This window comes from Pezoporus flaviventris, unplaced genomic scaffold (assembly GCF_033815535.1).
Source record: "Pezoporus flaviventris isolate CSIRO_AGI_PZ_B2104156 unplaced genomic scaffold, CSIRO_AGI_Pfla_v1 ptg000001l, whole genome shotgun sequence".
NCBI lineage: Eukaryota > Metazoa > Chordata > Aves > Psittaciformes > Psittacidae > Pezoporus > Pezoporus flaviventris.
Window position 1 is genome coordinate 27,593,589 of NW_026892549.1, and position 26,654 is coordinate 27,620,242.

A 26,654-nucleotide genomic window follows, 5' to 3' on the forward strand; every position below is an offset into this window, starting at 1 on the left:
TCCACACCTAACACTTCCACTACCTACTGACAAAATAACCAAGCGGAAATACTTTTACCGGATGTTATTTTTTTGGAAAACACTTGCTTACATAAAGTTGGTTTTGCCCCCTACAGTGCCACATGCTAACAACATATTGTTCTGTATTTCAAACTACAGTAACATCCCTTCACAGCCCAGAAGAAGTTACATTATGCTGATGCTTGCTAAAGTGGAAATGACACATCCTATTCAACTCACTTTACAGCTCATGAATTATTGCATCTTGTACCTGTATCAAGTTGTATCAATTAAGAAAAAAAAAATCCACAGGAAATTAAAGCATCATTCACATTAATAGAGAAACAGAGCAATGCTCACAGTGATTTTCTCATTTTTCACTGAAGAAAGCAGCCACTAACATCCCCCATGATGTGAAAAGTATCACCATGACAGAAACTGCTCCACTTCCCCTACACTTCAGCATATTTCTGTTCTAACTACAGCTCTTCAGAGATGTTACATGCCCCTGTGGCTGAAAGATCAATAGCAACGTATGTGGAGAACTCCAGATCACATCAAGAGCTTTGAGAGCATCACCTCCAGAAAATTTCAAGGCTTAGTTGGCCTGGACTCACCGCAGCCTCAGGTACAGGCACTGAATTTTCTTGTCCCAACACACCAGTGAAGAACAGAGCAGCACCTTCCAGACACTCCTCTCTCCTTTTTTTCCTTTTTAACAATTTACCTGACACTGTCTTCTTTCTGCAATTACTCAGAGGAGTGTTTTATTGCACGTTAAAAGACAAGATATGTATTGAAAGTAGCAATTTTATTTGAGTTAAAATTATTTACAAAAACCCAAAGACATACTTCATGAAACTGGTACAAACTATTTTTCCTGCCGTTGGCTTTTGCTCCAAAGATCACAGCTGAGAAATACTGTATAAAATAAAAATAGGATTGGATTCAGAAAAGTACTCTACTGTTCTAATTTCCAATTGAGAGTATTTACACAAATATTTACAATGGAAAAAAAGTTACTTTAAAACTTTAATTTGCAAGTTGGCCTCAAGTACCCTTTAATGCAGAGTTATTTGAGGGTCTAACACACAAAAAGCACTGCAGTTCACAGGGTGATTTCTCCCCCCACCCTCAAAAAAAGAAATAATCTGCATTTGTCAGTGCTTGACAATTAGTTACATTGAAAAAAAACTGTTAAACACTGAGGTAAATCAAATCCCAAACAATTACCAGTGTAACAAAGAAAGGTAGTTGTCCCTGCTTTCCCCCATCAGCACATATGCATTGTATTTTCTCTCGTCTTCTCTCCACAGAAAACTACATAATCAATTTGAAATCCTGTTATAAGTGACAATCTTGAAAATCAGAAAACTAAATGGGCAAAATATTCAACCATTTCTTTCTGATGCAGATAATTTACATGAAGTTCCTCTCTCAATACAGATTTATTTATTTTAAAGAAAGGGGAATACAACCTGAAACACTTTTCTAAGTTACACTGGTACACTAAGTTTTAGAAGGTGATGAGAGAAAACGCAAAAAAGTATGACCAACATAGGATTTTTGCCGCTAATCAGTTACTTCCTTACAGAATTCCCAACAATCTGCATTATCAAAAATAGGAAGACATAGAAGGCAGCCACTGTATGTAAAAAATTTACAGCTGGCACTGATACAAAAGCACAAGTTCTTAACTTTATACATGGAGATAACACAAGATCTAAAAGCAGGTTAGATTTCCTGTTATTTCCCCCTCATTATACATAGAACTAATATTTTTATGGCTTCAAGTTTCACAAATTTAATGGAATAACATGATGTAACTACCTATACAGGTACTTAAAAATGTTGATGAAGCAGATCTCACAACAGTCTGCAAATATTCAAGACCACCTTAATAAAAATAATTACCAATTCTGTCGGTCTGAATAATGAGTGCAAGAAAAAATGGTTTAAAAAAAAAATTCATGTATTTTCTGGGATTCTTTGTTCCACTTCAGTCTTCAAACACAATGCTTTGCTGTGAACTAGACCTCAGACTGAACAAAATCTTAGCTATATCAGCAATTTAAGGCTTTATGTTGTATGCATTTCAACTCTGTCATACTTCAGAAGAATGAAATAGAAAGATTATGTCAGCTAGGAACATTAATCCCCTTCGGTGTTTTAGCTTCTGTAAAATTCGTCCCCCTAAAGCATCCAAATTCTTTGTACTGAGCATTACAAAATACACCTTGAATGCTTCCTTAAAACAAAACAGCATTTCCAAGCTTTTGCTTATTAGAAGTGCAAGCTACCCTGGGATTTAATACCTTAAAAAGAAAAAAAAAACAAAACCCCCAAAACCAAACAACTTTTTTGTTTTTTTTTTTCCCCTCCTTTTTTGAACAGGGCACAACTTCTTACAGCTACTCTTTCTTTTGTGGATAACATACCCTCAAATGGCTTTGTGTGTTTATGGGTTCGCATGCTTCTCAGAACTACAAAGTGTTACGGTCTACCAGTTTACAGTACATGGGCTGTGATAGTTTTAGAACTGAGAAATAGTTCAACAACCTAATTTCAATCAAAACAGTATAAAAAATAAACTATCCAATCCTCACCTCTTTGGATTCCAACAAATTTTAAATATAGACAGTAGTTAAAATCACAAAAGTATTTAAAAATTTATATTTTTATGATTTTGGAATACTCTAGTAATAAAAAAAGCAAGAGCAAATTAAACTCAAATAGGAGAGGTGCTGCTGTCCAGAACTTCTTTATTAGAACATTTGTTTGATACCTCAGTAGCTAAGCTGCCTTTGCACCTGGCTGGCATGAAACAGTGGCTCAACAGTAAACAGCAGTTGCACTATCAGCAGCAAGTTTTTCCCCCTTGAAACTTGTCACGAACAAAGCAAGAAAAAAAAAGATAGGGAGGGTAAACCCTGCCAAAAAATATTTAAATACTGCACTGCATCATAAACAGCATGGGTTCTTTATTTACTTTCCTTAGAACCTTTTCCCCTCATTTTTGATAGTTGCAGATTGATGTAGTAACTGTCTTTTAGAAAATGCTGAATGCATGGTTAAGAGACCAGGTAGCCTTAAAAATCCAAACACGAATAACACAGATGAATGCTCTTGGTATATCCTTCAAGGACTTCTTTCATGACTTCTTCTTTTGTCTAAGGGTAGCTCCAGCATTAGAGTGCCTGCAGCGGAAGTTAAGTATCTAGCAGTGTTCCAAGTATTCAATCACCCTAGAGATAGATTTCTGGCCTGTTGTTCCAACAGCACACTGGAAAATGTAACAGAAAACAGAAGTAACAAACAAGCATTTGTAAAACCTCTTCAAAATATCTGAAAGCTATGCTCATTTCAGAATTTCAGTACACAAAATTATGTATCAGTAAGAGCTATTCAGTTCAGGCAGAGGATTCAGAAACATTTTCCTGACCAGTGGCAATTAACTGGAATGAAAGTAGCTCCACTGCATTTACTACCAAAATAATGATAAACAACTGGGTTTTCAGTATTTAAAGAACAGAAAAATTACCCTGTGCTCTTCTAAGGCCATAAACGGGAAAATGTTAAATGCTGCTAAAATGTATGGACTATTTATCAAAAACAGTTACAAAAATATCTACATACATCAATTTAAAATATATATTACTTACAGTAAGGTTCATAAAACTGAGAAATTTTTTGAGCATTTCAGTCATTATTGAGAAGTCCCCTTCAGGTAAGTACTCCCTCACAGTAGTCACATTGATCTATGAAATAAAACAATCTATTATAATTTGGGAAATATTTTTCTGACACAGAACTATGCTACTCTGCATGTGAGATACAATAAGACAAGTAGATTCACAGCATTATTAAGATAGCTTTTGCTGTCATCTCTGTGTTTTAATTCTCTCGAGCAATATTCATGTTTCTGCTTCCAGGAAATAGTAACTGCTAAAAATCTGCCTTTTTTTTTCTCCCCTCCTTGCCTTCCAGTTCAGTACCACCACCAGAATTCCCCAGGGCCTATGAGATTGTCATGAACTAGAAACCTCACCAGATCACTCCTGACATGGAGAGAATCTCCCTTTATAATTGTTAAGACTTGAACTAGATGATGTTAACATCCTTTCCAACCCTAACTATTCTATTATTCTATGATTATTAAATTTATTGTCAGTATCAATCCAAACACCAAAACTGTATGGAAGCTGGTCAGCCAAAAGGTACAGAACAGTGTGTTAAAGAACATTACTGCCATCATGGTAAATTTAGATATGCCTGAAGGCAGGGCTCAAGCTCATTTTCATTTCAGCATGTATTTAACAGAGTTTACAAAGCTATTAAGAGTTCTGTATTAAATTTTAACTTTGGCTATCTGTTATGCAGTTCCAATCTGAGACAATCATTTTCAACTAACATGGACATACACAATTTCATGTAATTTCAATGGAGGAAAAAATAAAGTAGACTGACAGAAAAAGAATAAACAAGTCTGACATTACCTTCCTTACTGAAACTACTGAAAAATAAAGCAAGCTTTTATAATTACAGAACAGGCGAGCCAGTTTTGTTTTGCCTTTCTGAAGTAAGTACATGTGCTGGCCAAGACTAACAGTGAAGGGGAGAGGGGCAGAAGATGTTAAATATTCAATTCCAACAGTTTTTTTCCATTCAGAAAATTGACTTTGAACAGAATCCTCACACAGCTGTATACATCAGAGTAGCTTCATTAAGGTACTAGCTCACATGAAAGCCTAATTCAATAAACCCACTTCAGTACTGCGAATTATTACAGTAAAAGTTGTACCGGACTTTAAGAACAAGTTATTGACTTATTCCCTTACTGGACTCTCTTGGCAGAGACAGCCTAGAAGCAATGCCGTGTAGGAGGCCACAATGCAGTCTTCCATGTGCTTCCCAGCATGCTGAAGAGCTGTAAAGAGAGACAACCGAGTGTATTGTGTTCTCTAAGCAGCTGGTATCAAATACAATCTTTCATTATCACTTCTCAGAAATCTTTTTTCTCAAACAAAATGAGCTTTTGGACTAAGACTTCAGAGGCAAGAATCAGGCAAACTCTGTACTTACTAACTCAGCTGCATGTTCTTGAACTGAAAACCAGTGTTCACTCACTTTCAACATATTGCACTGTACAGTGTTTTCTTAATTGTGATTTTAATGTGCAACTGTATGTTTAACACGCAACAGTACGAATGTAAATGTTTCATGGGGTACTATAAGCCAGTAACACTTCCACCAAATGAAGTTTATTGTACTAAGGATAACAGTGATAGTACTTTTTCCTAAAGACTCGGCACTTTGGGGCAAACTACAAATAGCTAAGACACCAGTTCATGGAGCTACAAAAAGAAGGAAGGATATAAAGCCAGGTTGGAGAAAGTAATACACCACACCTACTAACAGAAATTCAAAACACTATTAGAAGTAATACATTGCAGTTACTATTAGAAGATTAAACAAGGAGGCCTGATATATTTTCCAGAGACAAACTACTTGACTTAATGATACTCAAATTCCTGGAACAAACTACCAAAGATGCAGCACATTAAGGCATTACACAGGTACCTGAGATACCACCAATGGAGTGAGAAGTCAAGACAAAAAAAACAGGGACAGAAGCATCATACGTGCAAACAGGGAGAGGAGGAAAAGAACCCCTAAAAGTAGCATGAAACAAGAACAGGCCATGATACACTGAAAACCAAGATTAAGGCAGGCAACTTTCAAGGAATGTTTCAGGAAAATATGATAAAGGCCAAAAAGCCACCCGTTCCAGAATATTTCTTACACAGAATGTCCCTAAAAAACCAAAACAAAACCAACCAAACTTTAAGAAGGAACTGACAGAAGGAAGGTACTAGTAAGAAGATAAAAAGCAGCATAGCTTCTTCCACTTCTCATGCTTCAGCTCTGAACTGCTCCTATTCATGATCTGTAAGTTTCACCTGGGGGATATGCTGAGGAAATCTCAGCCCAAGAGACTGCATGTAGATAGGAAGCAGAGAACAAGGTGGGAATTTATGCAGTCACAGAGTTCTTTGCCTCTTCTGAGCTCATCACAACCAGACAACGCACCTTTATTAAGATCAAGTTCTTCATCATCTTCTTCCTTCTTAACTTTCTCTTCAGTGCTGTCTGGCTTTTCTGTGGAGACCCACTGTATCTCTCCACTTGTCTCTTGCCATTCCCCACTCTTATCATGCTGAGCAGTAGGAGCTTCTTTAATCAATTCGTCTGTCTGGCTCTCAGCCAGCTGAGCCGCACGCTCACACTCAAGAAATAGCTAATGGGGAAAATTTCAGGACAATTTCCATTATAAATTAAACCCTAAACACATTGACTTAACACTTCAAAGTTGATTCCCCCATCACAATTCACCCCTTAATACAGTAGGCCTTCAATACTTTTCTTAACAACAGCCTTTTCTTCTTCAAAAGAAAACATCATTTATCCCTACACAAAGGCTGTGCTCTACAGAAAAGGCCTCTCTCCCACCCCAGTGTTGAACTAGTTGGCAGGCTCCTCTTGGACATCATAAAATGTTTCATCATTGTCTTCAAGACACAGCTTGAAGACTAAAGGTTGCCATATTTTCTTGCCCATTTTTGTTCTCTATCAATCCTCCCTCTTCTCCATGCTAGTATCCCTACTGCTCTTTTCCTTTCATAGATAACAACACAAAAATTCGAAAGCGTAATATAAAATGACACATCAAGGATGTGACCGAACCAGCAATCTCGTATTGTGCACTTGTATCTTGTGAATTATTATCCAAGCCACATAATTATCAGCTTTAAACATTGCTTTGCTGAGCTGTATACATTAAGATATTAAATACTTTTATTGTTGATTTTTTTTGGTCTGCTGCTGGACAATTACTTCACATAGTTAAATAAAAGAACCACTAAAAGCATTCATAAAATTATCTCAACTGAAATAAGAATGCTGAAATTTCCTTTCAGTTCTTTTATTTGGGTTTGCATGGTGGAACTCATTGACCAAAATTGTTAAAAAAAGAAATCCACCACCAAGTTAGTCAAGACAACATTTAAGAATGCCATTTTACACACAGAACCAGTATATCCATAGCTTATTGCTCTTATAAACCATGATACTTAATTATTTTTTAAATTAAAGTTGCAGAGTCCCCAAAAGATGGTATTTAAAAAATATTCTGTGGAAGCAAAGCACAACAACAGTAGTTTACAATTTTAACAAAAGTAACCCATTTAGGAACAAGTTAACTAGAAATAAACTGCATAGGAACAAGACAGCTTTATGGAGCACGAGAGCAGCATTTAGATGCTGTAATAATGATTCCACTGTCTTCTACCAGGAAAGCTGTTTCTGTAATGTACAGTACTGAAAAAGTGAACAGCACCCACTATGCTGTATTACTCATAATACTAAACAGCAAGAAAATTCTGACAAATCTTCACTGCTGAATTCTTTTTCCCTTCCCTTTTCCTTGAGAGTCTGATGAGAAATGGTTAACTATTACCATAAAAACACATTTCTTACCTGCACTAAAGCCTGAACAGCATCAATCTGCCCAGTTATCTTTAGGCTATCATCTCCTCCTCCCGTACAGAATGAGTCAAAAGAACATGATGTTTCCATATTGACAAGACAGTGCCTATTCCGAGCACTGTATTCTACTAGATTGATCAACAGACCCAATCCCTGCAAGAATTGGAGAGGATTACACACATGAAAAATAGCTAAAAAGATCTATCCAGATAAACGTCTTCTTTCAGCCACATCTTTCTGAAGCTACATAACCTAGACCTCTACAAAACAGTTTGATAAACAGAGGGATTAGGATTTAAAGAAATGAGGCAAAACTGAGATCCCTGTATATGAGAACGTGAAAACATTTAAAGATGAACTTTGATTTATAGATTAGGGATTCAGGTGTCCAACCTTCATCTTGTATTCTTAAAAGACTCCTTCACATTCACAATTTCACTACTGCTACTTAGGCTACACAGACCCACTTTAGATAAGCTGAGGTAAATTTGACAAAGCCTCTCCCTCAAACAGGCACAGTATTTTTGAGTTGCAAAGACATTTGAAAATTAGGCAGTTCACAGATTTATTAGTTAAACCTTTGTTCACCTACCACAGGGAAAATTATTAGAACTCACCACCAAATCTTTACAGTGCCTCACTAAGTGTACATATATGGTTAATTAAAACTGTAGAGGCTGCTCCTTAATTTGTAACCAGAGTAGTTAAATGCACAAGAAAGCAGCAGATCATTTCCTGTTAATGTAACAAAACCAACAGCTTACCAGCACCCGAATATCAAATCTCTGTTCTTGAGGTAGGAACTTTGGAACCTGAAGCACACAATTCATAGCTGTGCCGATCAGACCATCTTGTTCACCTGTTTTTGTACTACCCCATTCTGTAAAGAAAGAGTTTAGAGGCTCAATTTTGAAAATACTCCTTTTCACAACTGGAAGCAGATTGATAAAAACCTGGCCCTAGAGGTAAATGGGACTCTCTAAGCCAAACCTCGCATCTTAAAACTTGTAACGACTCATCCTATTTGCAAAGACAAATTACTGATTAGGCAGGCATCCACCCTATATAACTGCTCTATTGCACTGCACATGGAAAGACCATAGTGAGTATAAGAAAGGGGTTTACATTAATGGTTTATTTGATGCTTTAACTCCAAATATGCACATTATTTTTGTTTTACCGTTATCGTTTGTCAGGTTGAGCAAGACACCAATGATGGCCCTCATACAGTCTTCCACTGCTTTACCCACATGGTTAGTTACATTCTGGTGAGGCAGAGGCTTATTGTCTGGTAAACAGATACTGTCTTCAGCACGATTATACCGCTGGATTAACTCCTCACAATGCTGCAGTGCTCTGCAAGAAGAAGATGCAGAACAAAATTACCTCCACAACATACAGGACATTACACTTTTAGATTCATTTCACCAGGGGAAAAAAATAAAAATCAAATACAGAGCTTAGGCAGAATGTTTCTGATGCCCAGATGCCCTGTCCATGGGAGAGATAATAAACTTACCGCTTATAAAGTCTTTTATGAGCTCAACTGAAATTGTGAAAACAAAAATCAGGAAAGCTTTGTGGCTTAGAGCTTTATCATTTTGAGATTAAGAAAAGAAGTTAATTTTTCTTTCCAACTCCATCACATGGCCTTAGAAAAGATCTCCTTCCCCTACGCACCCAGCCTCTCATATTGTCTGACATCAATGCACAACATTATTCTGACAGGGTTATCTCAATGTTCTCTTGTTCTGTCCTCAGACCTATTGCCATTCTGCAAGAAATAAATGTCATGTGACTTCCTAGCAGTAAAATCTTAATCTCAAACAGTAATGGACCACAGGCATGATTCTGCTGCATGACATTAGCTTGATATGAAACTGAAAACACTGCTTTTAATTACAAACAAGACTAAAAATGTCAAAAATACATACTGGTCTAAATAACAGTAAACTGGGAATTTTTGGTGGGTTTTTGTTTGGGTTTTTTTTTGGGCGTATTTATTTATTTAAAGAAATACTCCAAATATGTAACATATAGCCATGACATTATGTTTCCAATGAGGTCTGCAGAGTCAACTTTTCAACTTCATTTGTTCTCTTACGAAGAGCAGTACAAGTGGGATACAACCTCTGCCAGTAAACTGAGACCTCATCCAGGTTGATAAATGGGTTAGAGGTGGGTTTGTAGAGGCATCTTTGCCAGGGAGAACACCCAAGAACAAATTTTCACCGTTTTTAGTTACACTATCATTTCTGTTACACTCCATTTCAAGAAACGCTTAAGCATAATGAAAACACAATAAATAAGCATAGCTTGTCAACTGCCCTCTTCTGTGTTCATATTAACTTGGTACAGAAGGAGCTGAATCTACAGTTTGCAGCTTCTACAGAACCAACAATAGCAGCACTATATACTGGTAGCGTTCAGGCAATTACCCACACCCTCATCTAAATTAGTTTTAGCATTACTTAATGAAAAGCAACAGCGGAAATTGTTTTCCCCCTCCTCCCCTACAATCTTATGGTATAACAATTATATTCTGCTTTTTTTCCCCCTATTACGTGCAGTGCCTCTGCAAAGTTGCCTTTTTGTTACAACTTACTTAGCTGAGGATACTATGAGTTGCGAGTCTTTGTATGCTATCAGATAGCTCTGATTCTCTGGATTATGCACAGTTACCTAAAAAGAGGAAAAAATAGTATCAGAAATACAAAGAAAAGCATTCCCTTCCACTACCACAGCACTTTAATCAGTTCTATATTTCTTGGGTTATTATCCAGTGTAAAACTTTGCTTTATTTTCCAGTATGTCCTTGCAGTTTTTATCTTGTCACACAAAACTGCACTGAAACCATCTTCCCTGATGCAGTAAGTACAGGCACCATGTGGCAGAATGTTCTGCCAAAGAACCACCCTGAATCTATATCCTGGGACTACAATGTCCTAAGTGTGTGTCTAAATATATATGTGTATGTGTGCGTATATATATATATATATATATATATAAAAAACACAACACTGAATACAATTATATACATAATGTTACTTTTAGGACTTGGCATGAACTTCACTTCTGAGAGCTTATTACACATCCAGCCATAAAAATCAAGTTTTTCCTTGATTCCCTTGACTGAAATTCAGAATCAACTTCCAGAAACAGTAGAAGTTCTTCTCTTAAATTTGCATGATTTGGTGTGTTGATTTCTGCCATCTCTTCCAAGTTCCTAAGGAACTTACTACATCACAAACCACCCAAGTTCAATTCTGAATATCCTACCACTGAACAATGCTCTTCTACCTACTGTTGCCTGTCAGTTCCATCTACCAAGTAGGAAAGCAGAAATCAGATGTGTAAACTTTCCTCTCGCTATTCTGAAGACAGGTAGAGTTAGGTGCCATTCATTTTTAAGCAGGCACCTCTGAATTAGTAGTTCAGCAATTGTCCATACTCGTTAGGTTTTTTGCTTACCTTTACACTATCTTTTGAGTCTGTCCTTCTGTTTTAGTGAAGGAAGCAAGTTACCACTGAAGCTATTTGCCCTTTAACTTGGGTTTAAGGTGTTCAGTGAGATTCATCAACCTGTACTCTGAACGTGAATGTCACTTTCTGATGCATAGAGATGGACCATTAAAATATCACAACACTCTCCTGCTTGGTTACCATATCACAATGCAAAAAGAGACACACTAGTAACAAATATGAAACTCGGCAAAACAAGGAATGGCAGAGAAGCATATGCTTACCATTCCTGTCAATTAAGCACTACAAAAGTGTCATGTATTTTAATTCTGAACAAAGTTGTCATAACAAACATTTACTGTCTCAATATACACGCTCAACTGACTACAGGACTAGTGTGACTTTCAGGGCAGTTTTCTCTTTCAGCACTTAGCCAGCTGATCTGCAAAAGAAGCAATTCTTAAAATATACATTGATTTATTGCTTCTAAGAGAATACTGCTTCCATAATGATCCAAGCGTCAAACCCATGCCTTGAAAACAAACATCTATAAACAGCAGCTTTCTGAAGGAAGAGAAAACATCATGTTACATGGTTATTCTTATAAAAAATAAGCTTGCAATGTTGTACATACATACAAAAGGGTAAAAGAAATTTTCAGGCAAACACTCCAGGAACAATGAGCAACATCAGAAAGTCAGTATCTTCTATAAAAAAATAACCAACATCATAGGGTTGTTATGCAACTGTGCATTGAAAGAATGTAACACTGAAAAGGTCTGCTTCAGAAAAGGAGGTTTTCAGGCATGCAATCCATCTGTTCATACTCACACTTTCTAAGACCCGTAAACATCTTTCTGCACCCCATAAGGAAGCGACCAATTTCTCTTCATTTTCATCGCTGCTCAGGTGATCCACACATTCTTTAACTAAACAACAAAAGAGTTGTTTTCCACTATCAATAAGAGGTCTTCAAATGCAAAGTATACAAACTACCTACCTACCTACTCAGAGAGTTGCTCTCAACCTTGTTTTGCACTTCACAAGAGTACCATGAGGAAACAACAAAGACATGACCAGCATTCCACAGCCTTTAGTTTCTCCAAGTAAATAAAACAAAACCTTTACAAGGGGTAACGGGTTCAAACTTCAACAGGGGAAGTTCAAGTGAGATATAAGGAAGAAGTTTTTTACTGTGAGGGTGGTGAGGCAATGGAATGAATTGCCCAAAGAAGCGGTAAATGCTCCATCCCTGGCGGTGTTCAAGGCCAGGCTGGACAGAGCCGTGAACACCATGGCCTAGTGTGAGGTGTCCCTGCCCATGTCAGGGGGTTGGAATGGATGATCTTGAGGTCCTTTCCAACCCAAACCATTCTATGATGCTAATTTTGACTTGTACAAGTTCATGGTTGTTGCTGTGAATAACCTATGTATGTATTTTATTTTCTGCTGACAGTGAAGAGACTGTATAGCACACAACTATGTTATTTAACTGTAAAATAATTCTAGAAGACTGTGAAGGAGATTTTTACTCTAACAAGTGTGCTGTATTCATGTGCTGTACAGAGATATGTAACACACTAGTATGCATCCTAAGCTTAAACCACACATTATATGCAACACTATACACATTCGGTTTAACCTTAAACCTACCTTCAATCCCACATGCAACTGATTAAAGTCACTAATTAATTTGCCAGTGACCTGATATCAAATAATGTACTTTATTTTTTAACACTGCTCAGAAAAACACGTTTCTATTTTTAACCACAGAAAAAGAATATTTAAAATAGCAGACACCTTAGTAAGATTCACTAATTTTCTGTGCTGCCAACGCAGCTGCTCCAATATACCTTTATCTACAATATGATCAAGACCACCGAGAAGTCGCAGTTCTTCTTTAAACCAGTCCCCAGCTCGTTTCGAGGTGAGAGACAGTAATGTCTCCATTGCCAAATGCCCGGTCTGAAAGAATTAGGTTCCAGAATTAGTGAGATCATCATAAGCAGATTTAGTCAATGTATCGAATCATACAAACACACGTCACATAAAAACCATAAAAAGGAAGCTATGGGTTCTGAGTAGAACAACCACCAGAGGGAGCAAGAACGGATGGAAAAATATACATATCAAAGAAATTACTTGGTACAGATAAAAAGGTACTTTGGTTTTTCAACTTTTTCTTGATTTTATTAATAGCTTAGCAGACTAAGCAGACCTAAGCAGACTCCTTCCATCCACTTCTCCTGTTATCAAAAGAAACAAGTGGAGGAAGGAAATGGACAAATCAGGCAGGAAAAATACACAAGAAAAGCCACAGTGAACACTACTATAAACTCAACTTCATTTATGGTACATAAATATAGCAATGAAAGGTCAGAGAAGAAGCTGTAAGATCTCATAAAAGCCAACTGAATTTAACTACTCTTAAGTTAACTTCCCTCCCTGATGCATTTGATTGGTACTGCTTCAAGGAGGGCTGTGCTTATTCTGAGCTGTGCAGTACATTCCAGGATACCAGTTCAAACCTCAGCACCTCCTGGGAATAACAATACTCACCAGGCTCCAGTAAACACTCCATTGTCTAGGAAAAACAAGTTATAAATTGTATGAGCCCCCCAACATCTTCAGCTGCTTTCCTTATTCTCAAAATACTGATTTTCAAGGAGGAAAAGAAAGTTGAAGATTAGTCTTGATGAAGAGTTACCACCCAAAGTTAGCCACTTGTGTTTTTTAGGAGCACATGGTCACTCATGAGCATACAGTTAGTAACAGCATTTCTCCAATCTAAATGGAAGTGTCTTGCATCATGAACAGTGTTGTGGGGGAGAACACAACAGCAGAATATCTGCAACAGGTGGCTCATTCCTCCCAGTGCCAGCAGCACTTCAATTCCCTATCACAAAGCAAAGACAAAAGCTGCAGTTACTCTTGCAACTGTTCCACCACCCAGGAAACTGCTAACCGCCTTTAATTGCCAACAGCCCCTCACAGTCTTCCCACATGATGGAAACTAAACACGCTTGGTTACAGTTCATCTCATCACTGGGAGATAACAAGATCCAAAACCTCGCATTTTTAAAAGCTGTAAGTTAAAAGCATAATGCTAAAGGAGATGAGAATATTTTAAGCAATGGGTGGAGAATTTCCCTTCTGAAGCCAACCAAATGAGAAAGCTTTTTGAAAGAGAAGGGGAGAAAACAGGAAGACTGCCTTTTGACAGATCCCTAGCTCTATGAAGCCTCCCCATCCTCTGTAGATGACTCCCTTCAAATTCATAGACTGAGCTTGAAAATGTTGTAACATGGATATCTGAAATCATGCATAACCTAAAGCAGATTGAATATGATTGAACTTCTCTTTAGACATCTTAACACCTACAAAAGATTAAGTTAACTTCCTAAATATCTTCACCATGAAAGCTCAAAGGCCACACAACATTCAAAATACGGTGCTTAGTTTCCTGCCAAAGGGCAAAAAGACTTCAAAAACACTTCAGAAGAAGATAATTTGATATTTATACTAGTGGGCATTAAGAACACGATTTATTTTTTTTAATAAAATCTTGTAACCCTTTTGCTTTAGAGGAAAGTATAATCTATTCTATCCAATTTTTATGTCAATTACTATGAAATTTTAACACCAAGGTTCAAAACATGGATCCCTTAAGCTTTCAGCCTTGTGCTGAGAGTGAAAGCCAGAATAACCTCTTTCACCAACAGAAAAGAGAAGTCGCTTCTGAAGATTTTCATTACAATTCAACAGAGAGGAGGTAGCCGCAAGCATCAGCTACAGAGAGAGGCGTACTCCAACTGACACACAAGTGCCATTTGCCAAAACAAGGGCTGAGCTCTTCAGGTTTTATCTTCTAAGCCAGAAAACAAAAAACCTGGAAAAAATTCAACCCCCAGAGAATGTTCAGTTTCTACATTTACATTTTTTAAAGTTCATAACTGTCTAGAAACCAGAACCCTTTGAATACCTGCTAGAGTACTCAAAAGTTAGACCAATCTAACTCGTAGACGGTCACATGAACAACACTGTGGAAAGAGATGGGCAGTCTTGATCATCATTCTTGGATCGGTGTAAGATTCAGAAAGAAAAGGTGTAAGTGGTTAGGAACAAACTGGAGTTATCAAAACATCTCCTGCAATCCTTCTACTCCTCAGTGGGTATGTCTGAGTCTGAAAAGCAAAAATCTTTACCCCCAGAAGATCTGCACTCCTGTTAGCATTTTCTGCACGTCATCTGGTACAAAAAGAGAGATTGGTTATTATATTTCATGACAGAGACCTAAGTGAAAGCAACTATCTTCTACATATGAAGTTCATTATTGGCTCAACTTAACGTTGCTACTGTCAAAAACTGGAAGAGAACCTAACCATCTCATTTGGCTTGCATATATTCTCTAAACACTACATAATCTCTGCAGAGAAGAGATTCAGAGCAGCCCTGTGGAGAAGGACTTGGGGGTATTGGTCGATGAGAAAATGAACATGAGCAGGCAGTGTGCGCTTGCAGCCCAGAAAGCCAGCTGTATCCTGGGCTTCATCAAAAGGAGCGTGACCAGCAGGTCGAAGGAGGTGATCCTGCCCCTCTACTCTGCTCTTGTGAGACCTCACTTGGAGTATTGTGTGCAGTTCTGGTGTCCTCAACATAAAAAGGACATGGAACTCTTGGAACAAGTCCAGAAGAGGGCCACGAGGACGATCAGGGGACTGGAGCACCTCCCATATGAAGACGGGCTGAGAAAGTTGGGGCTGTTCAGCCTGGAGAAGAGAAGGCTGTGTGGAGACCTCATAGCAGCCTTCCAGTACCTGAAGGGGGGGCTATAAGGATGACGCGGAGGGACTCTTCGCTAGGGACTGTAGTGACAGGACAAGGGGTAATGGGTTCAAACTTAAACAAGGGAAGTTCAAGTGAGATATAAGGAAGAAATTCTTTACTGTAAGGGTGGTGAGGCACTGGAATGGGTTGCCCAAGGAAGTTGTGAATGCTCCACCCCTGGCTGTGTTCAAGGCCAGGCTGGACAGAGCCTTGGGTGACATGGTTTAGTGTGAGGTGTCCCTGCCCATGGCAGGGGCGTTGGAACTTGATGATCTTGAGGTCCTTTCCAACCCTAACTATTCTATGATTCTATAATGATTCTAGATAATACAGCTAGGAGGGAACCAGTGTCCATCTGTGAGGTACTACAGTATTCAACACATTCACAACAGCTCGACATAATTTTAAGGAATAAAGATGACCCAAGAAGAAAAATAACCAACCAAGCAAAAAAAAAAAAAACAACACAAAACCCCCCAGAACCAAACAGCTTAAACTGATGGCCTGTGATAATACTACTTTTTACTAATGGAAAGCTTCCTCACAAGACAGAGTCTCTTTTAACACATCCTCTCTCTTTAAAATGCATGCCTAAGAAAAACGCAAGAACAGAATTACAGTTCATAGAAAAACATCAGGCTAGCTCAGACTATGAATATGAGAAAAAAATAGGAGACTGTGGCTGGATGCTTTGGCAATGAGGAACCTGTACCAGTAGTTCCATGCTTAGTAAAGGGAGCGTCTTACATTTCATAATGCAAAAGATACCCTGGCACTCAGACTGTGAGCAACATGAGTTGCCTTTGGTGCCAAAACAGCACTGAAAGAAGACACTGATAATATCAATTCCTAGCGGATCCCCACCTGGAGAACAAATTTCACTCTGTGTCAGTATCTTGAGATTGTATTCAGTGAATTCAGAGAGTAAGCTGAAAGCAGAGAAAATAATTTCAAATTCACTCTTCATTTGCAGATTTGCAAGGCCAGAAAATTAATACAAGCCACCTACCTGCATGTTTCATAGGTTTGCAGTAAACAAGTCTAAAACTGGTACTCTGAAACAATTCTCCCTTAACCTTGCTAATCATTTTGGAGACAAGAACTGTCATCAATATTATCTCTCTCCCCCAAAATTCAGCTCTCTCTACTACTACGTAATACTGACTTTTCATACCAATTCAACTGTTCTGTAGCTAGATTGTTTTTTTTAGGAAAAGAAACCAACCAAAAACCACACCACCACTGCAAAAACCACCAACCAACCAAAAAAAAAAAAAACAAAACACCCAAAACCAACCAAACTCTTCCTAAACTGACAAAAAAGTCACAAAACCTGCAAAAGAAAATGGCAGCTCAATAAGTCATGTCATCTTTTAATCTAACCTAAAATGGAATACCATCTTAACTGCAGATTACTGACAGGAGCTGAAACATTATTTGCAGAGATAAAGCTCTGAAAAGCTCACTTCATAAACAATAAATCAGAAGCTTCTCCTGTTGGTCATTAAGTATTAAATTAAGAATGGCAAAAACCTAGTAAGAACCTTTAAAACATTAAAAGAATATATTAAAAGATATTAAGAAATTAAGATCATACCGACATCTGTTATAATGAAATACGGTGAAAGCAAAACCACATTACTAATTTTTGCCATTTATGACCACTCATCTAGTCAATCCGTCATCAATTCTCCAAATATACTCTTAAAAAGACTTGCAACTTACCCTTTGTTTTTCAAGCTAGCTTGCCGCTAGCATGGCCAAATTTATTTTTAAACAAAACCAGTTCACTCTGCTGCAGCTGAAGATACATTCATAAAAACAAGTACGTTTCAGAAAGGAAGGAAAAAAGAACCATCCACATTTATAATCAACAGACCTGCCACCACACTCTGGGCACAGAGAAATCAGTGTCTGTTGGACAAATATTTTTATTTTTAATGTGAGAACCTGCACCACATTTTCAATTTAATACACAATGCTCTTATTCCCAAGTAAGAGCCCACACTGTTTGTGAATGTATATGCAACATTTAGGCAATGAAACAAGACTCAAATAACCTAAACGTGGTCTTTTAAACCCATGGTTAAGATGTTACATCTTGTCAACTGCTACCTTTAAATAGCTACCCTTAGCAGGGGTGAATGGCGAATCAAACCGCTGAAGAAAATCAGCCTTTTAGAAACAAAAAAAAAAAGATTTAAAGACAATGATACTTGCAGTGCTGAGTATACATAAAACACAGACAAAATGTCCTGACTCCTCACAGCTGAGAGATACAAAATTAAGGGTGCTGCTTGCAAGTTCCATTTTATTAAGCAAGCCACTACTGCCAAAGCTTTCAAATAAAAGCATGATACCCACCGTGATGTTTTCCAGATCAAGATGCTTGTTGTGAACAGTTTCACACAGTCTTCGAATTTTTTCCTTAATTTTATTCATGTCTTTTTCATTCAGCAGCTTGGCAGAAGAAGCATCTTGTTCCAATTCCAAAAGCCGTATCATCAGATCTAGACTAGCTCTGTCTAAATCCATGTTCAAACGATCTCTACTCAGAATGTACATTAGAGCTGCTGTACAAAGGGACAAATTCTTGGGTTGGGAGAGGAAAGGAAAAAAGAAAACCAAACAAAACAGGTTTTAGGAATCATTAGGCAGACCTTTTTCAACTTTTAATAAACAAAGATTTACAAAAGAAAAAGCCTGGCAAGTCCAAATCTACGCTAGCACTTGCATGAGTACTTACTGTTTTATGTTGATTCCTTCTAGCAAGTTACTAATGCATTCTTCTAAGCAAAACAACCGAGACATAAATCACTTAACACATTTACAAAACCCTAGTAGAAAAGCAGGGGTTTCTACTTTTAAGGGGCTCAGTGCTGCAGAGAGTAAGACACGGTAACTCCAGAAACACAGTATTGTAGAAAAGAGACAGATGGCAGGGGAACAAAGTGAAAAGCACAGGGTACGTGGCGAGGTAGGTGAACATTCTTGTTTGATGGGATAAGCTGGTGACAGCACCAGAAAATACAGAGATGGTGGGGACAGTGTCTGCATGTGAACTGGGTGGGGGACAAAGTGCCTGGTGACACACATTCCAATTCTGCCAAACAGGTCTGTTCATCAGTAGTTCAGCCAAATCCTTCCAGCATAAACACATCTAACTACCAGTGGAATTCTGCTTTTTAGAAGCAAGACAGAGTACAAGCCAGCTTGCCCCTGCATTATCTTGATCACCCCTATCTTACACAGAACTGGTATATACACATCTTACTGGATAAAGAATACTTAAGTCCTTCTTCAAGAAGGAATTAAATTTCTTCTTCATGAGTATCCAGAAATGCAAAGGCAGAAGGCAACTGTCAGGAAGGGGCAAATAACAGTGAAGAGATCAATGCAAAGCTATCCGTCCCTAGTGCTGGTAAGTACAGCACTTGCACTGAGAACTCACCCATCCAGGTGAGCTCCAAGTTACAGTAAAGAGGAGAAATGTTCATGGAGAACTGAGTTGTGCTGGATATACTACTTTCAGAAACCTCTGATGGTATCTGGAGGAAAAAAGCTGGGAGTGGGGTGGGGTGTGTATGTGTGTGTCTTTCTGGGTTCAACGTGCTTTATGCACCTATTCCATTTTTTCTGTAATAAGCAAATTAAAATATGGAGACAAACCAATTCTGGGACGTGAATGTTGCACAGCTCAACAGGAAAGAGCAGAATTCCTGTGTCATGCAGATTAACATCTTGTTTACAGTTCAACCAAGCACCAAACCAATCGTTAGCTGCTTCTGTTTATTTTAGAAGCAAGTCATATTAAGCAGTATCAGCATTTCCAAAACAGGATTAGACAGCTGATAGTCTAGCAAAAGCTATGTTAAAACTCCTTCCTCTATGAATCAAGGAAACCCTCAGGTGAACAGAGACTAACTACCGAAGACACATTTGGAACACTGAAGGAAGGATGCAAGGTTTTCCAAATCTATGTCTCCTTTCATGAATAAAACCTCAAGACAAAATGTTACAAAAATTAAAAAAAAAAAAAAATCCTTAGCTGTGAGTATCACTCCTCCAGCCTTTGCAGGTCTAGGGCAGAAAGTAATCTATGTGGCTTGTCTACACAGACAGGGTATACATTGTTTTCACTTAATTTCTATTAACTTTCTCCAATAAACCCTGCAATTTTATCGTTTTAATTATAGAAATCGTTTCTTCTGGATTCAGTTGCAACTGGCTTAAACTGCAAGAAAATTCAGGTTCCTGGAAGACAACTCTGCTCCTTCCAAATGGCTGTTCTTAAAGCAGGATATAGGAGCACATGCATTCCAGTGAATGGAAAATAATAGAATAACATAAAATAATGCTTAGCCACCCCCCCCCCCCCCAAAAAAAAAATTAATACAGGGAAACTGCTGAATTTATAAACTGGGCTGCCAATATTTAGGCATTTCAGGAAGTCAGACTGCTCTTGGATCACTACTCAGAAACGCTTTATAGATATTCCAGAGTTTAATAAGGGCAACCAGACTCACTTTGTAAGCCTCTGTACCCAAGCCCTTGCTTGTCCTAGGCTCCCTTCTTTACAATTCAATTTACTATTATGAAGAGAGTAATGGTTCTCTCCCCGCATAGGTCCTGCCAACACTTCTCTTCAGACCTTCCACCCAGGTTTTAAGATACTTAAATGTAATCAGAAGGGACCTAAGCAGGGGACTAAGACATTACACAGAAGGTTTCAGGCTACAAAAGGACTGCCTGAAAAGCAAGGACTGAAACAGCTAGGTGTAACAAGAACTAGGTTCCTGCAACAGCACGTATACAGAAGGCGAATCAGGCCACTAAGCTTCCCAATGCTTACATGCAATAGGAAAATTCCTGTTTTTCCTATAAGAAAAGTAACGACTTTCATGTAAGGAAAACAAGGACTTCAAAAGTGAATGGTGCTTATAATGTAGAACAACCTTCAGCTACATGCCAGTGATAGGGGTTTTCTAAAACAAATTTTTCTCTAGTCTCCAGAGGAAAGCTAGTTTAACCTTGAATATAACATCTCTACATTCTGCTCTGATCTTCTGTGTTAGACAATGTGGTTAACTGTTTATGAAAACCCTATCTCATGCCCTAGAGTGCACAGAATTCTGCGTGGGGAATAACACATAAAACCAAAACGAACACCCAAACAAAACCCAGAACAAAATCATACCCTCAAAATCCCACCGTTGGGCAGTAGTGAAGCTCTCTCATTTTTGGTTTTTTTTTTTTCTTCCTACTCTATTCCTTAAGATGCATAAAACACATTCTACTTCCAGACAAATGTGGAGAGAAAAAAAAAAGTAAATTAAATAGGATTTACTCTAGACAGAAATTTTACGGCACATCTAACTATGGAGTTACAATCCATACTTCTACTGAATTCAGGAAAACATCCTAGTTGAACATACACTCCAGAAACAGCAGACCATTTACACCCACTCTCATCCTTGTCTTCCCTTGCTTGTTCTATTTATACTCCCAACTTCTGGGAACAGATGGTTATTTTCTAGGGTTCAGCACTACATTTAATGCACTTTTTTTTTATAATTATTCACATGCTGAAGGCATTACAAAACCACATTTCTGTGCTGAACTACTGACAGCTACAGTGAGGACATCATTTTTGATTAAAAATGATACTCGTACTCCAAAGCTTTTAGAGCATACCTGGAGAGACAGTCAGTTAAAAACTGAAACTGCAGCTTAAAGACAAATGTACCAGAAAAATTTGGTGGAAGGAGTAATATTCACGTAAATACTTTGGGCATAGCTCAGTAAAGTAACTGGTTAGCTTGCTTTCCTTGCTGGTTACAAAATACCTCAGCAACTGCTATTTCATATTCTTATGGAAATATGAAAGTCCCCCACTTTCTCAGTCTATTCCACTGTAAAAGTACAATCAATGCAGTATATGTACGTATTTGTTTCCATTAGCCCTGTCACCATGCCAGTCTTCCCATCTCCAAAATACTTTAAAGAAAATATTAACAAAATAATTATACTTTTTTTTTGCCTAGTCCTTATTCAACTTAAATGCGTTTAAGCCATGTGTTATTTAGTGAGTTACTCTGCACTGAGATTTCATGGAAAAATTCCTATTTAAACAAGTTAAAATGTTAGTGAAATAACTGTTGAACAAAAGAGCAGTATATAGAGACAGCAAGCTTATACAGGAGTCACTGTTGAAGCATATACTGTCAGTAGAGATACTTTAGCATTTAATAGTATTTTGATAAATCAATAATTTTATAATACTGTATAACCTGCATCAAGAATGCACTGTAACAATACTAAAATGTTACTACCTTTTCCCCCCTCTGACAAGAAGCGTTTCATCAGATACACTGAAAATAGTGAATATAATCAATGCTTCTTGTTACTGCAGACTAATAATAGCATGCAATTTCCTTTTGAACTGTATGTGCTAGTTCTTTTGAAAATGAAGGAATAATGGTAACTGTCAAAAGACAGCCAAAAATACACCCAGCAGACTTGTACATTTTCCAAGGAACTGGAGCTGTCCTCTGCAGATCTCCCGCAACTCAGTGGTGGCAACTGTCCTAAATACTGTGACTGTACTTCATTTATTTCTAGTATCACTTGGTACTATTTTGACAGCTCACAAAGTAACAAATGCATTGAACCTGGTTCCTGTGTTTTACAGTTAACCACTGCTAATTTTTGAAGGAGATAGAAAAGCAGCTATTATTCTAAATAAGTTACTTAAAGCTCTACAGCTTTTTCCCCCACCCACAGTAAGATGTCAAATACAATCTCTTAAATATCTATTTCTGTGGGTGCAAAGCTTCCTTCTGCATTGTATGTCATTCTTCCAGAGCTATTAAATACAAGTAATAGAGCTGACTGGATATACGCATCTACTACCCACTTCAAGTAACATTTCCTATGTTCAGCTTTTGTAACAATACCTCAAGGGATACCCCACAGAGGCACAGTTTCCAACCCCTGGAAAAATACTATCACCTGCAAGAAGCATCTTCTATTACAACTGAATTGAACTTGTAAAGTTGATAAGGACACTCCAAACTGCTTCAGATTTTGCCTCTCAAGTCATGTTACCATAAGCAGTTAAAATTTACCTTTCCTAGATAAACCATAGAATACTGAACACACTCAAAGCATCCTACAACTGCAATTACAGCACTGTTCAAGGAAACAAGCATGGGACATAAAAAATGCCCCACAACAGCTACAGAAAAGGCAGTAATTCACATACAAGCAAGTCTGGAGAAGAGCACTTAGAGCCATCTTTAAATAAAAGGAGAAAGGATTCCTTTCAAAAATATTTTATGTGAAAGAAATTATAAACACAACAATAAAACTATTAAAAAAAAAGCTTAAAAGAAAATAGCATTCCAAAGCACAGTATGTTGGTTTTTTTTTCAATAGCTAAAATGTCTTTTTGACAAAAGAATTTCCAAACCCAGCAGCACATTACAGTGGAAGCGGAATCTGTCATTGGAACGTAAGCGCTCTTATTTTTCACTACAGATTTCAAAACCAAAACCACTGGTCACAGATGCACACTATACGGGATGCTTGACCTTGTATTATGCGTACACAAAATTCATATAAAGTAGACAAATATGACCAGACTTTAATGAAATGTACAAGATATCCATACCTGATGGTGTTGGGAATCATCCAGTGTTTTGAAAACCATGGCCACCATCCCATGTGCTCTCAGATGCATTCGGAAGCTGGGCATGGCGCACTTTGTCGCCAAGCTGATTACACTAAAGAAAATGAATTCTGGATGAGAACAACTAAAATGGGCACATTTACGAATACGGCAGCTAAACAAGTCTACAGACTGTGGCTGACCATGTCAAGCCCTGACAAACTCTGTTAGGATGTTTCTTCTAAAGTTTGTATAAGGCAAGTTTGTAGTTGGTGCACAGAGCAGCATTTTATTCAACTGCTGCTTACCAGCACCAAACTACGTCTGCTCTATTTTAACGCTGGCTAAAAACAGAATTTCAAAGGGTACCCTGAACTTGCTTCTTTCAAACAAAAGTTGAAATAATTTAAAACAGTTAAACTGAAAAACAAACGTTCATGAATTAAGTACAAAGTTTGATTTAGAGGCATAGGAGAGTTTATTATGGATCAAAGCATTATGAAAAGTTGTAAATGTGAGCTTCCCTCGCTATCTAACAGTTATCTATCTAGTTAATTAGTCCTGCTTATGCTGGACAATACTTTCACAAAAAAAAAAAAAAAAAATCACACCAACCTCAAACATTTTTAATATTTATTGCTGTATTCACTGTTGATTGAAAAACTGCAGATTTTGGGAAAAATATGATAAATCTATTAGTCTAATCAGTGATCAGAATAACAGTTCTATTTTAATAGCAGAATTCTTCCCCTGGTTTTATTAGCAAGCTGCCTGCCATTTCTAGCACAGTGCAACATGTAGACTATTAAAAATAGTTTTCTTTTAAATGGGGAATAATGTGGAAATGATTCTGCAATCAGGAATCTATTGAGGAATCTTACTATGAAAGATTCATACAGTGTGGTGTTTAAAGAACAAGTGTCTTTCTGTCTCCAATCACAACAGCACCAGTTAGAGCTTACCTACCAGTTTCTGATTCTCTTTTACGTCTATTCCTATCCTTACACATTGATTTCCTTTGGAAAAATACTTTTCTTTTAATTTGTTAACTGAAAGAAAAAATTTTTATTGTGTTTATACAAGTTACATTCCACAATATAAATTTGGAAAGTAAATAGTTTCAGATCTTAGGAAGCTTGCCATACAGGCAAGGTAAGTGCACTCATAACTATGGATAATAGATTTCTTGTATTTATACTCCAGCAACAATATTCACGGCTAGTTTTTGAGGAACATGAAGAATAAATTCTTAAAATAGCTCTCAAAAGCATTAAAGCTTTTCCTCATCCACAGTCAGATCTCAAGTCTTTCCTTATCACCTGGTCTCTGTGGGTTCGTTTTTCCTTCTCTACCATTTTAGTGTTGCTGAACACAGAGAAAAATTTACCAGTCTTAAAAAATAATTAAATAAAAAATTAAAAATATGATTACATAGTTACAAGAAATCATTCTAATTACCTTTGGTGTCCAGTCTCTGGACATAACATCAAGTCAAACTTTTCCAAAGCAAGACTAACACTTTTTACTACTAACTTCACAGTAACTTGCATATTCAAGAGTACAACAAACAGTTCAAGATAAAGCTTCCAGTTAATACTGAGACCACCTCCAGTGAATGCTAGCCATGTTATTTCTCAACAGAAGGTAACGAACAGGAATGCTGGAGTTACACAATCTCTATTGCATTACTTCCGGATAACAGCCAGCAACCTTTGCAGTCTTAAGGATTTTATTTTAGAACTGAATTTTGCATTAAAAAAAAAACAGAGCAGACACTGCATGTAAGACTGCACTAAATAAAGTGGGGATTTTTTTAATTTATAGCATGGAAATCTGTTGAAGATGTCATTTACTGTAATTTTTTTTTATTTCACCTTCCTAGTCATCCTGCTTTTGAATATTCACAGTAAATCACCTTGATGATTATTTTCCAATTTTGTACTCTTTACAGAAGTGCCAGGTAATTACCCAAACAGCATTTTAAAGCATGGTCACTTCATTAGTAAATATTTAATTCAGTATCTCTTTTAAATGTAAGGTCAGTGTTTTATAGTAAGGTATCTTACCTAAGGCAACGTGTGTTTAGGGGCTGATTGCTCTTCAATCCACTTAGCAAGTACTCAATATCATCAGTGAACTCTTGATTTTCACCAAATTCCACTACATCATTGAAGTGCTTTACATGCTGAACAACAGTGTATAACTGGAAGAGACAAATATTGTGACCTAGGTAAGTTGCTCCGGGGATTAATTATAACCTTAACAAGTACAGTTTAAAAATCTATTCAGTTTTGAGTCCAAGGAAACATTAAGAAGTTAATGAAGGCCATTCAACTACTTGGATAAAAATATTGTCTTTAATAGGAAAGCCAAATTTCATTTTGACACTGTTCCTTCAGTATTTAGGATTACTAATAATTCTTTATCTTAAAAATTTGTTAAGAATACTTACTTCTTTGTCTTCTTTCCTACATTTCAATGCAGTTACTATCTCTTGATAGGGCTGAGTAGGTATTGTCACAGTTTTTATCACTTTGGGAGGTGGTGCAGGAGCCTTAAAAACTCCATCATCTTTATGAATTGCCTCCTTTGAAGATAGCCTTACCTATTAATAAGAAAGTGCTAAAATGGGCAGGTGTTTTGAGCATGTAAACACATACTAAATACATCAGGAAACAGTACAGGTGTGCAATTGTCAAACTGACATTTTGGGACTATTTAGTCCTTGCCTTACACTATCAAGAGCTACCTAAATGGTGTGATAATGTATCTTCTCTAAAAAAAAACAAAAAAAACCAAACTTATAAATTAAATGCATTTTTAAATACAAAACCCAAGTTCTATGTAGTCAGGAAAGCTCCTGTGAAATTCTGGAACTTAATAGTCCCTTACACTAGTTCCTTAAGTTTTAGGGTAAGCAAACCAATCACGTTCATCCTTTAAAAACAGTTAATTGTTGATAGGGACAAGCATCTTACCCCCTTACACTGGAGATACCAGGACTAAACTGGCTGCTATACCAAACCATCACTAAGTACACTGGTGTGGATTCAAGCACAGCAATGAGCAATCACTGTCTTGACATAGACTGAACTAAAAACCTTTGTGCTTACTGTTCTCACCTCTAACTACTGGAGGCTACTGCACTACT

The 26,654-nt window shown here is 37.4% G+C and overlaps 1 protein-coding gene across 6 annotated transcripts in view; it reads right to left on the bottom strand.

The window, feature by feature from the left end:
- Positions 1 to 2,745: 2,745 nt before the first annotated feature.
- The window catches only part of WAPL (WAPL cohesin release factor), a 70,129-nt gene continuing 46,220 nt past the window's right edge, over positions 2,746 to 26,654 (bottom strand). For 4 of the 6 annotated variants that reach the window (XM_061449380.1, XM_061449387.1, XM_061449406.1 and 1 more), the window contains exons 6-19: positions 25,956 to 26,108; positions 25,570 to 25,706; positions 23,507 to 23,618; positions 18,199 to 18,426; positions 12,861 to 12,972; positions 11,839 to 11,936; positions 10,151 to 10,227; positions 8,726 to 8,901; positions 8,310 to 8,425; positions 7,537 to 7,698; positions 6,091 to 6,298; positions 4,839 to 4,927; positions 3,663 to 3,758; positions 2,746 to 3,283 (exon numbers count right to left, since the gene is read on the bottom strand). In XM_061449380.1, the coding sequence (XP_061305364.1) occupies positions 3,218 to 3,283; positions 3,663 to 3,758; positions 4,839 to 4,927; positions 6,091 to 6,298; positions 7,537 to 7,698; positions 8,310 to 8,425; positions 8,726 to 8,901; positions 10,151 to 10,227; positions 11,839 to 11,936; positions 12,861 to 12,972; positions 18,199 to 18,426; positions 23,507 to 23,618; positions 25,570 to 25,706; positions 25,956 to 26,108 (1,830 nt within the window). In that variant the 3' untranslated portion in view covers positions 2,746 to 3,217. The remainder of the gene's footprint in view (positions 3,284 to 3,662; positions 3,759 to 4,838; positions 4,928 to 6,090; positions 6,299 to 7,536; positions 7,699 to 8,309; positions 8,426 to 8,725; positions 8,902 to 10,150; positions 10,228 to 11,838; positions 11,937 to 12,860; positions 12,973 to 18,198; positions 18,427 to 23,506; positions 23,619 to 25,569; positions 25,707 to 25,955; positions 26,109 to 26,654) is intronic. The other 2 variants (XM_061449414.1, XM_061449424.1) reach the window with 2 other exon arrangements.